This window comes from Eucyclogobius newberryi, unplaced genomic scaffold (genome assembly GCF_026437365.1).
Source record: "Eucyclogobius newberryi isolate DKJ021-1_F unplaced genomic scaffold, fEucNew1.0.hap1 SCAF_91, whole genome shotgun sequence".
NCBI classification, from domain to species: domain Eukaryota; kingdom Metazoa; phylum Chordata; class Actinopteri; order Gobiiformes; family Gobiidae; genus Eucyclogobius; species Eucyclogobius newberryi.
Window position 1 is genome coordinate 50,696 of NW_027316534.1, and position 15,035 is coordinate 65,730.

At 43.5% G+C, this 15,035-nt stretch overlaps 1 protein-coding gene across 1 annotated transcript in view; it reads left to right on the forward strand.

Moving 5' to 3' along the window:
* LOC140354518 (polycystin-1-like protein 2) overlaps positions 1 to 14,743 on the forward strand; it is a 61,371-nt gene extending 46,628 nt beyond the window's left edge. The window contains exons 9-14 of the mRNA XM_072439554.1: positions 6,317 to 6,444; positions 7,665 to 7,825; positions 8,593 to 8,803; positions 9,632 to 9,733; positions 11,065 to 11,196; positions 14,473 to 14,743. Coding sequence (XP_072295655.1) covers positions 6,317 to 6,444; positions 7,665 to 7,825; positions 8,593 to 8,803; positions 9,632 to 9,733; positions 11,065 to 11,196; positions 14,473 to 14,688 — 950 coding nt within the window. The 3' untranslated portion in view covers positions 14,689 to 14,743. The remainder of the gene's footprint in view (positions 1 to 6,316; positions 6,445 to 7,664; positions 7,826 to 8,592; positions 8,804 to 9,631; positions 9,734 to 11,064; positions 11,197 to 14,472) is intronic.
* Positions 14,744 to 15,035: the final 292 nt, after the last annotated feature.

The window sequence follows — 15,035 nt, forward strand, 5'->3', positions numbered from 1 at the left end:
TCAGGAACATTCACATTCTTGTGTTTCTTCAGGAGCGTTCACATTCTCGAGTTTCTTCAGGAGCGTTCACATTCTCTTGTTTCTTGAGGAGCGTTCACATTCTCGTGTTTTCTTCAGGAGCGTTCACATTCTTGTTTTTCTTCAGGAGCGTTCACATTCTCGTGTTTCTTCAGAAGCGTTCACATTCTCGTTTTTCTTCAGGAGCGTTCACTTTCTTGTTTCTTCAGGAGCGTTCACATTCTCGTATTTTCTTCAGGAGCGTTCACATTCTCGTATTTTCTTCAGGAGCGTTCACATTCTCGTATTTCTTCAGGAGCGTTCACATTCTTGTGTTTCTTAAGGGCCGTTCACATTCTCGTGTTACTTCAGGAGCATTCACATTCTTGTGTTTCTTCAGGAGCGTTCACATTCTTGTGTTTCTTCAGGAGCGTTCACATTCTTGTTTTTCTTCAGGAGCGTTCACATTCTTGTTTTTCTTCAGGAGCGTTCACATTCTTGTGTTTCTTCAGCAGCGTTCACATTCTTGTTTTCTTCTGGAGCATTCACATTCTCATGTTTCTTCAGAAGCGTTCACATTCTCTTGTTTCTTCAGAAGCGTTCACATTCTCGTGTTTCTTCAGGAGCGTTCACATTCTCGTGTTTTCTTCAGGAGCGTTCACATTCTTGTTTTTCTTCAGGAGCGTTCACATTCTCGTGTTTCTTCAGGAGCGTTCACATTCTTGTGTTTCTTCAAGAGCGTTCACATTCTTATGTTTTCTTCAGGACCGTTCACATTCTTGTTTTTCTTCAGGAGCGTTCACATTCTCATGTTTTCTTCAGAGGCGTTCACATTCTCGTTTTTCTTCAGGAGCGTTCACATTCTCAGGTTTCTTCAGGAGCGTTCACATTCTTGTTTTTCTTCAGGAGCGTTCACATTCTCGTGTTTTTTCAGGAGCGTTCACATTCTCGTGTTTCTTCAGGAGCGTTCACATTCTCGTGTTTTTTCAGGAGCGTTCACATTCTCGTGTTGTCTTCAGGAGCTTTCACATTTTCGTCTTTCTTCAGGAGCGTTCACATTCTCATGTTTCTTCATGAGCGTTCACATTCTTGTGTTTCTTCAGGAGCGTTCACATTCTCATTTTTCTTCAGGAGCGTTCACATTCTTGTGTTTCTTCAGGAGCGTTCACATTCTCGTGTTTCTTCAGGAGCGTTCACATTCTTGTGTTTCTTCAGGAGCGTTCACATTCTTGTTTTTCTTCAGGAGCGTTCACATTCTTGTGTTTCTTCAGGGGCGTTCACATTCTTGTATTTCTTCAAGAGCGTTCACATTCTCATGTTTCTTCAGGGGCGTTCACATTCTCGTATTTTCTTCAGGTGCGTTCACATTCTCATTTTTCTTCAGGAGCATTCACATTCTCTTTCTTCAGGAGCGTTCACATTCTCATGTTTCTTAAGGAGCATTCACATTCTTGTTTTTCTTCAGGAGCGTTCACATTCTAGTGTTTCTTCAGGAGCGTTCACATTCTTGTGTTTCTTCAGGAGCGTTCACATTCTCGTGTTTCTTCAGGAGCGTTCACATTCTCGTGTTTTGTCAGGAGCGTTCACATTCTTGTGTTTCTTCAGGAGCGTTCACATTCTCGTGTTTCTTCAGGAGCGTTCACATTCTCGTGTTTTGTCAGGAGCGTTCACATTCTCGTGTTGTCTTCAGGAGCGTTCACATTTTCGTCTTTCTTCAGGAGCGTTCACATTCTCATGTTTCTTCATGAGCGTTCACATTCTCGAGTTTCTTCAGGAGCGTTCACATTCTCTTGTTTCTTGAGGAGCGTTCACATTCTCGTGTTTTCTTCAGGAGCGTTCACATTCTTGTTTTTCTTCAGGAGCGTTCACATTCTCGTGTTTCTTCAGAAGCGTTCACATTCTTGTTTTTCTTCAGGAGCGTTCACAGTCTCATGTTTTCTTCAGGAGCGTTCACATTCTCGTATTTCTTCAGGAGCGTTCACATTCTTGTGTTTCTTAAGGGCCGTTCACATTCTTGTTTTTCTTCAGGAGCGTTCACATTCTTGTTTTTCTTCAGGAGCGTTCACATTCTTGTGTTTCTTCAGCAGCGTTCACATTCTTGTTTTCTTCTGGAGCATTCACATTCTCGTATTTTCTTCAGGAGCGTTCACATTCTCATGTTTCTTCAGGAGCGTTCACATTCTTTTGTTTCTTCAGGAGCGTTCACATTCTTGTTTTTCTTCAGGAGCGTTCACATTCTTGTGTTTCTTCAGGGGCGTTCACATTCTCCTGATTCTTCAGGAGCGTTCACATTCTCTTGTTGTCTTTAGGAGCGTTCACATTCTCATGTTTGTTCAGGAGCGTTCACATTCTTGTGTTTCTTCTGGAAAGTTCACATTCTTGTTTTTCTTCAGGAGCGTTCACATTCTCATGTTTCTTCAGGAGCGTTCACATTCTCGTATTTTTTTCAGGAGCGTTCACATTCTCGTATTTCTTCAGGAGCGTTCACATTCTCGTATTTCTTCAGGAGCGTTCACATTCTCGTATTTCTTCAGGAGCGTTCACATTCTCGTCTTTCTTCAGGAGCGTTCACATTCTCTTTCTTCCGGAGCGTTCACATTCTCATGTTTCTTCAGGAGCATTCACGTTTTCATATTTCTTCAGGAGCGTTCACAGTCTCGTATTTCTTCAGGAGCGTTCACATTCTCGTATTTCTTCAGGAGCGTTCACATTCTCGTATTTCTTCAGGAGCGTTCACATTCTCATGTTTCTTCAGGAGCATTCACGTTTTCATATTTCTTCAGGAGCGTTCACATTCTCATGTTTCTTCAGGGGCGTTCACATTCTTGTATTTCTTCAAGAGCGTTCACATTCTCATGTTTCTTCAGGGGCGTTCACATTCTCGTATTTTCTTCAGGTGCGTTCACATTCTCATTTTTCTTCAGGAGCATTCACATTCTCTTGTTTCTTCAGGAGCGTTCACATTCTCATGTTTCTTAAGGAGCATTCACATTCTTGTTTTTCTTCAGGAGCGTTCACATTCTAGTGTTTCTTCAGGAGCGTTCACATTCTCGTGTTTCTTCAGGAGCGTTCACATTCTCGTGTTTTTTCAGGAGCGTTCACATTCTCGTGTTTCTTCAGGAGCGTTCACATTCTCGTGTTTTTTCAGGAGCGTTCACATTCTCGTGTTGTCTTCAGGAGCGTTCACATTCTCATGTTTCTTCAGGAGCGTTCACATTCTCATGTTTCTTCAGGAGCGTTCACATTCTCGTGTTTCTTCAGGAGCGTTCACATTCTCGTGTTTCTTCAGGAGCGTTCACATTCTTGTGTTTCTTCAGGAGCGTTCACATTCTTGTTTTTCTTCAGGAGCGTTCACATTCTTGTGTTTCCTCAGGAGCGTTCACATTCTCGTGTTTCTTCAGGAGCGTTCACATTCTCGTGTTTCTTCAGGAGCGTTCACATTCTCTTGTTTCTTGAGGAGTATTCACATTCTCATGTTTCTTCAGGAGCGTTCACATTCTTGTCTTTCTTCAGGAACATTCACATTCTTGTGTTTCTTCAGGAGCGTTCACATTCTTGTGTTTCTTCAGGAACGTTCACATTGTCGTGTTTCTTCAGGAGCATTCACATTCTCATGTTTCTTCAGGAGCGTTCACATTCTCGAGTTTCTTCAGGAGCGTTCACATTCTCTTGTTTCTTGAGGAGCGTTCACATTCTCGTGTTTTCTTCAGGAGCGTTCACATTCTTGTTTTTCTTCAGGAGCGTTCACATTCTCGTGTTTCTTCAGAAGCGTTCACATTCTCGTTTTTCTTCAGGAGCGTTCACATTCTTGTTTCTTCAGGAGCGTTCACATTCTCGTATTTTCTTCAGGAGCGTTCACATTCTCGTATTTCTTCAGGAGCGTTCACATTCTTGTGTTTCTTAAGGGCCGTTCACATTCTCGTGTTTCTTCAGGAGCGTTCACATTCTTATTTTTCTTCAGGAGCATTCACATTCTCTTTCTTCAGGAGCGTTCACATTCTCATGTTTCTTCAGGAGCATTCACATTCTCGTGTTTCTTCAGGAGCGTTCACATTCTTGTGTTTCTTCAGGAGCGTTCACATTCTTGTTTTTCTTCAGGAGCGTTCACATTCTTATTTTTCTTCAGGAGCGTTCACATTCTTGTGTTTCTTCAGCAGCGTTCACATTCTTGTTTTCTTCTGGAGCATTCACATTCTCATGTTTCTTCAGAAGCGTTCACATTCTTGTGTTTCTTCTGGAAAGTTCACATTCTTATGTTTTCTTCAGGAGCGTTCACATTCTCGTGTTTTCTTCAGGAGCGTTCACATTCTTGTTTTTCTTCAGGAGCGTTCACATTCTCGTGTTTCTTCAGGAGCGTTCACATTCTTGTGTTTCTTCAAGAGCGTTCACATTCTCATGTTTTCTTCAGAGGCGTTCACATTCTCGTTTTTCTTCAGGAGCGTTCACATTCTCAGGTTTCTTCAGGAGCGTTCACATTCTTGTTTTTCTTCAGGGGCGTTCACATTCTCATTTTTCTTCAGGAGCGTTCACATTCTCGTGTTTCTTCAGGAGCGTTCACATTCTTGTATTTCTTCAGGAGCGTTCACATTCTCATGTTTTTTCAGGAGCGTTCACATTCTCTTGTTGTCTTCAGGAGCGTTCACATTCTCATGTTTCTTCAGGAGCGTTCACATTCTCGTGTTTTCTTCAGGAGCGTTCACATTCTTGTTTTTCTTCAGGGGCGTTCACATTCTCGTGTTTCTTCAGAAGCGTTCACATTCTTGTTTTTCTTCATGAGCGTTCACATTCTCATGTTTTCTTCAGGAGCGTTAACATTCTTGTGTTTCTTCAGGAGCGTTCACATTCTCGTATTTTCTTCAGGAGCGTTCACATTCTCGTATTTCTTCAGGAGCGTTCACATTCTCTTGTTTCATCAGGAGCGTTCACATTCTCGTGTTTCTTCAGGGGCGTTCACATTCTCGTGTTACGTCAGGAGCGTTCACATTCTTGTGTTTCTTCAGGAGCGTTCACATTCCCGTCTTTAGGAGAATTCACATTCTCGTGTTTTCTTCAGGAGCGTTCACATTCTTGTGTTTCTTCAGGAGCGTTCACATTCTCATGTTTCTTCAGGATCGTTCACATTCTTGTGTTTCTTCAGGAGCGTTCACATTCTTGTTTTTCTTCAGGAGCGTTCACATTCTCATGTTTCTTCAGAAGCGTTCACATTCTCTTGTTTCTTCAGAAGCGTTCACATTCTTATGTTTTCTTCAGGAGCGTTCACATTCTCGTGTTTCTTCAGGAGCGTTCACATTCTTATGTTTTCTTCAGGAGCGTTCACATTCTTATGTTTTGTTCAGGAGCGTTCACATTCTCGTGTTTCTCCAGGAGCGTTCACATTCTCATGTTTTCTTCAGGAGCGTTCACATTCTTGTGTTTCTTCAAGAGCGTTCACATTCTCATGTTTTCTTCAGGAGCGTTCACATTCTCGTGTTTCTTCAGGAGCGTTCACATTCTCATGTTTTCTTCAGGAGCGTTCACATTCTCGTGTTTGTTCAGGAGCGTTCACATTCTTGTGTTTCTTCAAGAGCGTTCACATTCTCATGTTTTCTTCAGGAGCGTTCACATTCCCGTGTTTCTTCAGGAGCGTTCACATTCTCATGTTTCTTCAGGAGCGTTCACATTCTCGTGTTTCTTCAGGAGCATTCACCTTCTTGTTTTTCTTCAGGAGCGTTCACATTCTCGTGTTTTTTCAGGAGCGTTCACATTCTAAGGTTTCTTCAGGAGCGTTCACATTCTTGTTTTTCTTCAGGGGCGTTCACATTCTCATTTTTCTTCAGGAGCGTTCACATTCTCGTGTTTTTTCAGGAGCGTTCACATTCTCGTGTTTCTTCAGCAGCGTTCACATTCTCGCGTTTCCTCAGGAGCGTTCACATTCTTGTGTTTCTTCAGGAGCGTTCACATTCTCGTGTTTTCTTCAGGAGCGTTCACATTCTTCTGTATCTTCAGGAGCGTTCACATTCTCATATTTTCTTCAGGAGCATTCACATGCTTGTGTTTCTTCAGGAGCGTTAACATTCTTGTGTTTCTTCAGGAGCGTTAACATTCTCATTTTTCTTCAGAGGCGTTCACATTCTTGTTTTTTTTCAGGAGCGTTCACATTCTCATTTTTCTTCAGAGGCGTTCACATTCTTGTTTTTTTTCAGGAGCGTTCACATTCTCATTTTTCTTCAGGAGCGTTCACATTCTCGTGTTTTTTCAGGAGCGTTCACATTCTCGTGTTTTTTCAGGAGCGTTCACATTCTCGTGTTTCTTCAGGAGCGTTCACATTCTTGTGTTTCAGGAGCGTTCGAGTTCCGGTGGGAGCTGAGGTCTGTGCGTCTTTACTCGTCCACTGGGGGGCTCCACGTGTTTGTGATGGCAGCAGAGATCGTCTACATGCTCTTTGTGCTCTATTACATGTACAAACAGGTACTCCCCTGCACATACTACATGTCCAAACAGGTACTCTCCTGCACATACTACATGTACAAAAAGGTACTCACCTGCACATACTACATGTACAAACAGGTACTCTCCTGCACATACTACATGTCCAAACAGGTACTCTCCTGCACATACTACATGTACAAAAAGGTACTCACCTGCACATACTACATGTACAAACAGGTACTCACCTGCACATACTACATGTACAAACAGGTACTCCCCTGCACATACTACATGTACAAACAGGTACTCCCCTGCACATACTACATGTACAAACAGGTACTCCCCTGCACATACTACATGTACAAACAGGTACTCCCCTGCACATACTACATGTACAAACAGGTACTCACCTGCACATACTACATGTACAAACAGGTACTCTCCTGCACATACTACATGTACAAACAGGTACTCCCCTGCACATACTACATGTACAAACAGGTACTCTCCTGCACATACTACATGTACAAACAGGTACTCTCCTGCACATACTACATGTACAAACAGGTACTCCCCTGCACATACTACATGTACAAACAGGTACTCTCCTGCACATACTACATGTACAAACAGGTACTCACCTGCACATACTACATGTACAAACAGGTACTCCCCTGCACATACTACATGTACAAACAGGTACTCTCCTGCACATACTACATGTACAAACAGGTACTCGCCTGCACATACTACATGTACAAACAGGTACTCTCCTGCACATACTACATGAACAAACAGGTACTCTCCTGCACATACTACATGTACAAACAGGTACTCCCCTGCACATACTACATGTACAAACAGGTACTCTCCTGCACATACTACATGTACAAACAGGTACTCGCCTGCACATACTACATGTACAAACAGGTACTCACCTGCACATACTACATGTACAAACAGGTACTCCCCTGCACATACTACATGTACAAACAGGTACTCCCCTGCACATACTACATGTACAAACAGGTACTCTCCTGCACATACTACATGTACAAACAGGTACTCGCCTGCACATACTACATGTACAAACAGGTACTCTCCTGCACATACTACATGTACAAACAGGTACTCCCCTGCACATACTACATGTACAAACAGGTACTCACCTCTACACGTACAACATTATTTATTACTTTTGAGATGATGCGGTCTCAGAAGTGTGTGTCGCTCGAGGACTCACTTTCTCTCTTCCTCAGGTGCAAAGGTTGAGGGTCCAACGCTGGTCTTACTTCAGAGACCGCTGGAACCTGCTGGAGCTGAGCATTATCACCCTCTCCTGGACGGGAGTGGGACTGTTCATCCAGAGGACACTGCTTGGACAGAGAGAGATGGACGAGTATCACAACAACAAAGACAAGTATGAATATGACTCTGAACTCACGTTGCTCTCTTCACAGTTTAAGCCCTTCACACTTTCATCTCAGATCCACGTGTCTATATACATATATATATACATATATATATATATATATATATATATATATATATATATATGTATATATATATATATATATATGTATATATGTATATATATATATATATATATGTATATATATATGTATATATATATATATGTATATATATATATATATATATGTATATATATATATATATATGTATATATATATGTATATATATATATATATGTATATATATATGTATATATGTATATATATATATATGTATATATATATATATATGTATATATATATATATATATATATATATATATATATATATATATATATGTATATATATATGTATATATATATATATGTATATATATATATATATATATATATGTATATATATATGTATATATGTATATATATATGTATATATATGTGCACAGAGTGGGTCATTTCTAGAGCTTTGAGTTCATAAAATGGCATTAAATCATTGTAAAAGTCTTTGCGACTTTAGTTTAAAAATGTCCTGAAGTGATGAAAACTTAAGTTCAGCAAATTAACAAGAACCAGGCAAAGTCAGAGCTGTTCTTTTCTCATCCAGACCTGGTCCAGACCTGGTCCAGACCTGGTCCAGACCTGGTCCAGACCTGGTCCAGACCTGGTTCAGACCTGGTTCAGACCTGGTTCAGACCGGTTCTCTGTGGGTTCTCCTCAGGTTCCCGTCCTTCTCCTCCTCGGCCTCCTCAAACTTGGCTCTTCAGTTTCTCGTGGCGTTCGTGGTTCTTCTGTCGACGGTGAAACTTTGGCATCTCCTCAGACTCAATCCAAACATGAGGCTGATCTCATCTGCTCTGAACCGCGCCTCTGGGGACATAACCGGCTTCCTCCTGGTCATCGGGCTCATGCTGATCGCCTACGCCACCACCGTGAGTCTGAGGCCTGGTTTAGTCCTGTTTAGTCCTGGTTTAGTCCTGTTTTAGTCCTGTTTAGTCCTGTTTAGTCCTGTTTTAGTCCTGTTTAGTCCTGGTTTAGTCCTGGTTTAGTCCTGTTTAGTCCTGGTTTAGTCCTGGTTTAGTCCTGTTTAGTCCTGGTTTAGTCCTGGTTTAGTCCTGGTTTAGTCCTGGTTTAGTCCTGGTTTAGACCTGGTTTAGTCCTGGTTTAGTCCTGGTTTAGACCTGGTTTAGACTTGGTTTAGTCCTGGTTTAGTCCTGGTTTAGACCTGGTTTAGTCTTGGTTTAGTCCTGGTTTAGTCCTGGTTCAGTCCTGGTTTAGTCCTGGTTTAGTCCTGGTTTAGACCTGGTTTAGTCCTGGTTTAGTCCTGGTTCAGTCCTGGTTTAGACCTGGTTTAGTCCTGGTTTAGACCTGGTTTAGTCCTGGTTTAGACCTGGTTTAGTCTTGGTTTAGTCCTGGTTTAGTCCTGGTTCAGTCCTGGTTTAGACCTGGTTTAGTCCTGGTTTAGTCCTGGTTTAGACCTGGTGTAGACCTGGTTTAGACCTGGTTTAGTCCTGGTTTAGACCTGGTGTAGACCTGGTTTAGACCTGGTTTAGTCCTGGTTTAGTCCTGGTTTAGACCTGGTGTAGACCTGGTTTAGACCTGGTTTAGTCCTGGTTTAGTCCTGGTTTAGACCTGGTTTAGACCTGGTTTAGACCTGGTTTAGACCTGGTTTAGACCTGGTTTAGTCCTGGTTTAGTCCTGGTTTAGTCCTGGTTGTGTTCTGTCAGTGTAATGTTCTGTACTTTTGTGTGTTCTCTCAGTGTAATGTTCTGTACGGCCAGCAGATGGCGGCGTACAGAACTCTGCCGGACTCTCTGCTCACGCTCATTAAACTGCAGCTCGGAATATTCAACTACAGCGAGGTAAAAGTTTATTTTGTGATTAAAATGTGACCACCAGAAGGCTCTACCTCCTACAGTACTTTTAGAGACTCTTGGCACCACCAGAAGGTCAGCATGTTGAGAGTGAAGAGCTCTGATTGGATGAGATGGTTCTATAGCATCTTTGAGGTGGGAGGGGCCATGTCATTTATGGCTTTGTAAATCAGGAGGAGGAGTTTAAATGTGATTCTAAACAGGAGCCAGTGAAGAGACTCCAGCACCGGTGTAATGTGCTCTCTTCTTTTAGTTGCTGTTTGTAATCTTGCTGCTGCATTTTGAACCAGTTAAAGCTTTTTATGGAGCTTTTAGGACCTGCTGTGAGCAGGAGTTACAGGAGAATCGAGACGTTACAAATGCAGGAGACGTTTCAGCTTCACTTTTAGGCCGGATTCTTCTGATTTTGGCTCTTGTTGTGCAAATGGAAATAAGCTGTTTTACAAGCTTGATTTATCTGAGCTTTAAATGAGAGCTCCTGGTCCAATCAGACTCTGAGGTTTCTTACAGTAGAACTGGAGGCTTCACTGAGACTATCTGCTCAGATAAAGCGTCTCGTACATGTTTAGGACCAGCACAATGACCTCCAGCACAATGACCTCCAGCACAATGACCTTCAGCACAATGACCTCCAGCACAATGACCTCCAGCACAATGACCTCCAGCACAATGACCTCCTGCACAATGACCTCCAGTACAATGACCTCCAGCACAATGACCTCCAGCACAATGACCTCCAGCACAATGACCTCCAGCACAATGACCTCCAGCACAATGACCTCCTGCACAATGACCTCCAGCACAATGACTTCCAGCACAATGACCTCCAGCACAATGACCTCCAGCACAATGACCTCCAGCACAATGACCACAATGACCTCCAGCACAATGACCTCCAGCACAATGACCTTGGTTTGTTCAGGGTTAAGAAGCAGATCATTAAGTGTCCTCCAGGTTTTTATCTCCTTCACACGAGCTCTAAGTCTGTCTGATCGCTCTGATCATGTGACCTGATCATGTGACCTGATGATGTGACCTAACGGCAGCATGTAAAGAGGAAACAGAACTGGACCCAGTACTGACCCCTGAGGCACACCGTGACTTTAGAACAAGGGGAGGAGCTCTGGACAAGGGGAGGAGCTCTGGACAAGGGGAGGAGCTCTGTTTACATGAGAGAAACATTCATTTTCATAGTTTCAATCCTTTGACTTGTTTTTCTGTCCTTCAGTTCTTTGTGTTCTTAGTTTTACTTTAAAGAAACAGAAAAGTTTGAGGAAAGTTCTGTTCGTCTCAGTCTTTAATCCGGTCGCTCTCCTCAGGTCCTGGACTACAGCCCGGTCCTTGGGGGTCTTCTGGTCGGCTCTTGTGTGGTCTTCATGGGGTTTGTGGCCCTAAACCTCCTGATCTCTGTGATCCTGGATGCCTTCCAACAGGAGCAGATCCAGCACCAGGTAAAGACCTGGTTTAGTCCTGGTTTAGACCTGGTTTAGTCCTGGTTTAGACCTGGTTTAGTCCTGGTTTAGACCTGGTTTAGACCTGGTTTAGTCCTGGTTTAGTCCTGGTTTAGACCTGGTTTAGTCCTGGTTTAGACCTGGTTTAGTCCTGGTTTAGACCTGGTTTAGACCTGGTTTAGACCTGGTTTAGTCCTGGTTTAGTCCTGGTTTAGTCCTGGTTTAGTCCTGGTGTAGACCTGGTTTAGACCTGGTTTAGTCCTGGTTTAGTCCTGGTTTAGACCTGGTTTAGACCTGGTGTAGACCTGGTTTAGTCCTGGTTTAGTCCTGGTTTAGACCTGGTTTAGTCCTGGTTTAGTCCTGGTTTAGACCTGGTTTAGTCCTGGTTTAGTCCTGGTTTAGACCTGGTTTAGACCTGGTGTAGACCTGGTTTAGTCCTGGTTTAGTCCTGGTGTAGACCTGGTTTAGACCTGGTTTAGACCTGGTGTAGACCTGGTTTAGTCCTGGTTTAGACCTGGTTTAGTCCTGGTGTAGACCTGGTTTAGACCTGGTTTAGTCCTGGTTTAGTCCTGGTTTAGACCTGGTTTAGTCCTGGTGTAGACCTGGTTTAGACCTGGTTTAGTCCTGGTTTAGACCTGGTTTAGACCTGGTGTAGACCTGGTTTAGTCCTGGTTTAGACCTGGTTTAGTCCTGGTTTAGACCTGGTTTAGTCCTGGTTTAGTCCTGGTTTAGACCTGGTTTAGTCCTGGTTTAGTCCTGGTTTAGACCTGGTTTAGTCCTGGTTTAGTCCTGGTTTAGTCCTGGTTTAGACCTGGTTTAGACCTGGTGTAGACCTGGTTTAGTCCTGGTTTAGTCCTGGTTTAGACCTGGTTTAGTCCTGGTTTAGTCCTGGTTTAGTCCTGGTTTAGACCTGGTTTAGACCTGGTTTAGACCTGGTGTAGACCTGGTTTAGTCCTGGTTTAGTCCTGGTTTAGTCCTGGTTTAGACCTGGTTTAGACCTGGTGTAGACCTGGTTTAGTCCTGGTTTAGTCCTGGTTTAGTCCTGGTTTAGACCTGGTGTAGACCTGGTTTAGTCCTGGTTTAGACCTGGTTTAGACCTGGTTTAGTCCTGGTTTAGACCTGGTGTAGACCTGGTTTAGTCCTGGTTTAGACCTGGTTTAGTCCTGGTTTAGACCTGGTTTAGTCCTGGTGTAGACCTGGTTTAGTCCTGGTTTAGACCTGGTTTAGACCTGGTGTAGACCTGGTTTAGTCCTGGTTTAGTCCTGGTGTAGACCTGGTTTAGTCCTGGTTTAGACCTGGTGTAGACCTGGTTAAGTCCTGGTTTAGACCTGGTTTAGTCCTGGTGTAGACCTGGTTTAGTCCTGGTTTAGACCTGGTTTAGACCTGGTTTAGTCCTGGTGTAGACCTGGTTTAGACCTGGTTTAGTCCTGGTTTAGACCTGGTTTAGTCCTGGTGTAGAGCTTGTTTAGACCTGGTTTAGTCCTGGTTTAGACCTGGTTTAGACCTGGTTTAGACCTGGTTTAGACCTGGTTTAGACCTGGTTTAGACCTGGTTTAGACCTGGTTTAGTCCTGGTTTAGACCTGGTTTAGACCTGGTTTAGTCCTGGTTTAGTCCTGGTTTAGACCTGGTTTAGTCCTGGTTTAGTCCTGGTTTAGACCTGGTTTAGTCCTGGTTTAGACCTGGTGTAGACCTGCTTTAGTCCTGGTTTAGACCTGGTTTAGTCCTGGTTTAGTCCTGGTTTAGACCTGGTTTAGACCTGGTTTAGACCTGGTTTAGTCCTGGTTTAGACCTGGTTTAGTCCTGGTTTAGTCCTGGTTTAGACCTGGTTTAGTCCTGGTTTAGTCCTGGTTTAGTCCTGGTTTAGACCTGGTTTAGACCTGGTTTAGACCTGGTGTAGACCTGGTTTAGACCTGGTTTAGTCCTGGTTTAGTCCTGGTTTAGTCCTGGTTTAGTCCTGGTTTAGACCTGGTGTAGACCTGGTTTAGTCCTGGTTTAGACCTGGTTTAGACCTGGTTTAGTCCTGGTTTAGACCTGGTGTAGACCTGGTTTAGTCCTGGTTTAGACCTGGTTTAGTCCTGGTTTAGACCTGGTTTAGTCCTGGTGTAGACCTGGTTTAGTCCTGGTTTAGACCTGGTTTAGACCTGGTGTAGACCTGGTTTAGTCCTGGTTTAGTCCTGGTGTAGACCTGGTTTAGTCCTGGTTTAGACCTGGTGTAGACCTGGTTTAGTCCTGGTTTAGACCTGGTTTAGTCCTGGTGTAGACCTGGTTTAGTCCTGGTTTAGACCTGGTTTAGTCCTGGTTTAGTCCTGGTTTAGACCTGGTTTAGTCCTGGTGTAGACCTGGTTTAGACCTGGTTTAGTCCTGGTTTAGACCTGGTTTAGTCCTGGTGTAGAGCTTGTTTAGACCTGGTTTAGTCCTGGTTTAGACCTGGTTTAGACCTGGTTTAGACCTGGTGTAGACCTGGTTTAGACCTGGTTTAGACCTGGTGTAGACCTGGTTTAGACCTGGTTTAGTCCTGGTTTAGTCCTGGTTTAGACCTGGTTTAGTCCTGGTTTAGTCCTGGTTTAGACCTGGTTTAGTCCTGGTTTAGACCTGGTGTAGACCTGGTTTAGACCTGGTTTAGACCTGGTTTAGTCCTGGTTTAGACCTGGTTTAGTCCTGGTTTAGACCTGGTGTAGACCTGGTTTAGTCCTGGTTTAGACCTGGTTTAGTCCTGGTTTAGTCCTGGTTTAGACCTGGTTTAGTCCTGGTTTAGACCTGGTGTAGACCTGGTTTAGACCTGGTGTAGACCTGGTTTAGTCCTGGTTTAGACCTGGTTTAGACCTGGTTTAGTCCTGGTTTAGTCCTGGTTTAGACCTGGTTTAGTCCTGGTGTAGACCTGGTTTAGACCTGGTTTAGTCCTGGTTTAGACCTGGTTTAGTCCTGGTGTAGAGCTTGTTTAGACCTGGTTTAGTCCTGGTTTAGTCCTGGTGTAGAGCTTGTTTAGACCTGGTTTAGACCTGGTTTAGACCTGGTTTAGACCTGGTTTAGACCTGGTGTAGACCTGGTTTAGACCAGGTTTAGACCTGGTGTAGACCTGGTTTAGACCTGGTTTAGACCTGGTGTAGACCTGGTTTAGACCTGGTTTAGTCCTGGTTTAGACCTGGTTTAGTCCTGGTTTAGACCTGGTGTAGACCTGGTTTAGACCTGGTTTAGACCTGGTTTAGTCCTGGTTTAGACCTGGTTTAGTCCTGGTTTAGTCCTAAATAAATGTAAAATGAGGTGTCTGTGTTCAGGTGTCGGACGAGGAGGAGATCGTGCAGCTGATGCTGAAGAAGGTGTTTGGACTGTTCGGCCTCAGTTACACAGCGCCCTCCACAGAGCAGGAGGGGAACTGCAGCCACACAGCGCCCTCCACAGAGCAGGAGGGGAACTGCAGCCACACAGCGCCCTCCACAGAGCAGGAGGGGAACTGCAGCCACGCACAGGATTGTGGGAAAAGCAGTGTCTGAAGAGCTCTTAAAGATACACATTATGGCATTACAACAAATCTGTCTTAAATTAAATTATTACTAGTTCATTGGTGTCCAAACTATGGCCCAGGGGCCACATGCGGCCCTCAGGCTTCCTGCTAAACCGGCCAAAACAACAAAAAATAATAGTTTTACTTTCAAATTGAAAAAATTCTGCTTTAATAACCTAAATATCTCACATTTTGATGAGAAACAGACTTAATATTAATGTTCCAAGTCAAAGGCATCAAAGGCCATGATCTGTGGCCTCATCGAACCTGTTTCAGTCGGTCACTTATATTTCTAATATTCCAAACAACAAAAAATACACAAATGAAAAAAGTGAT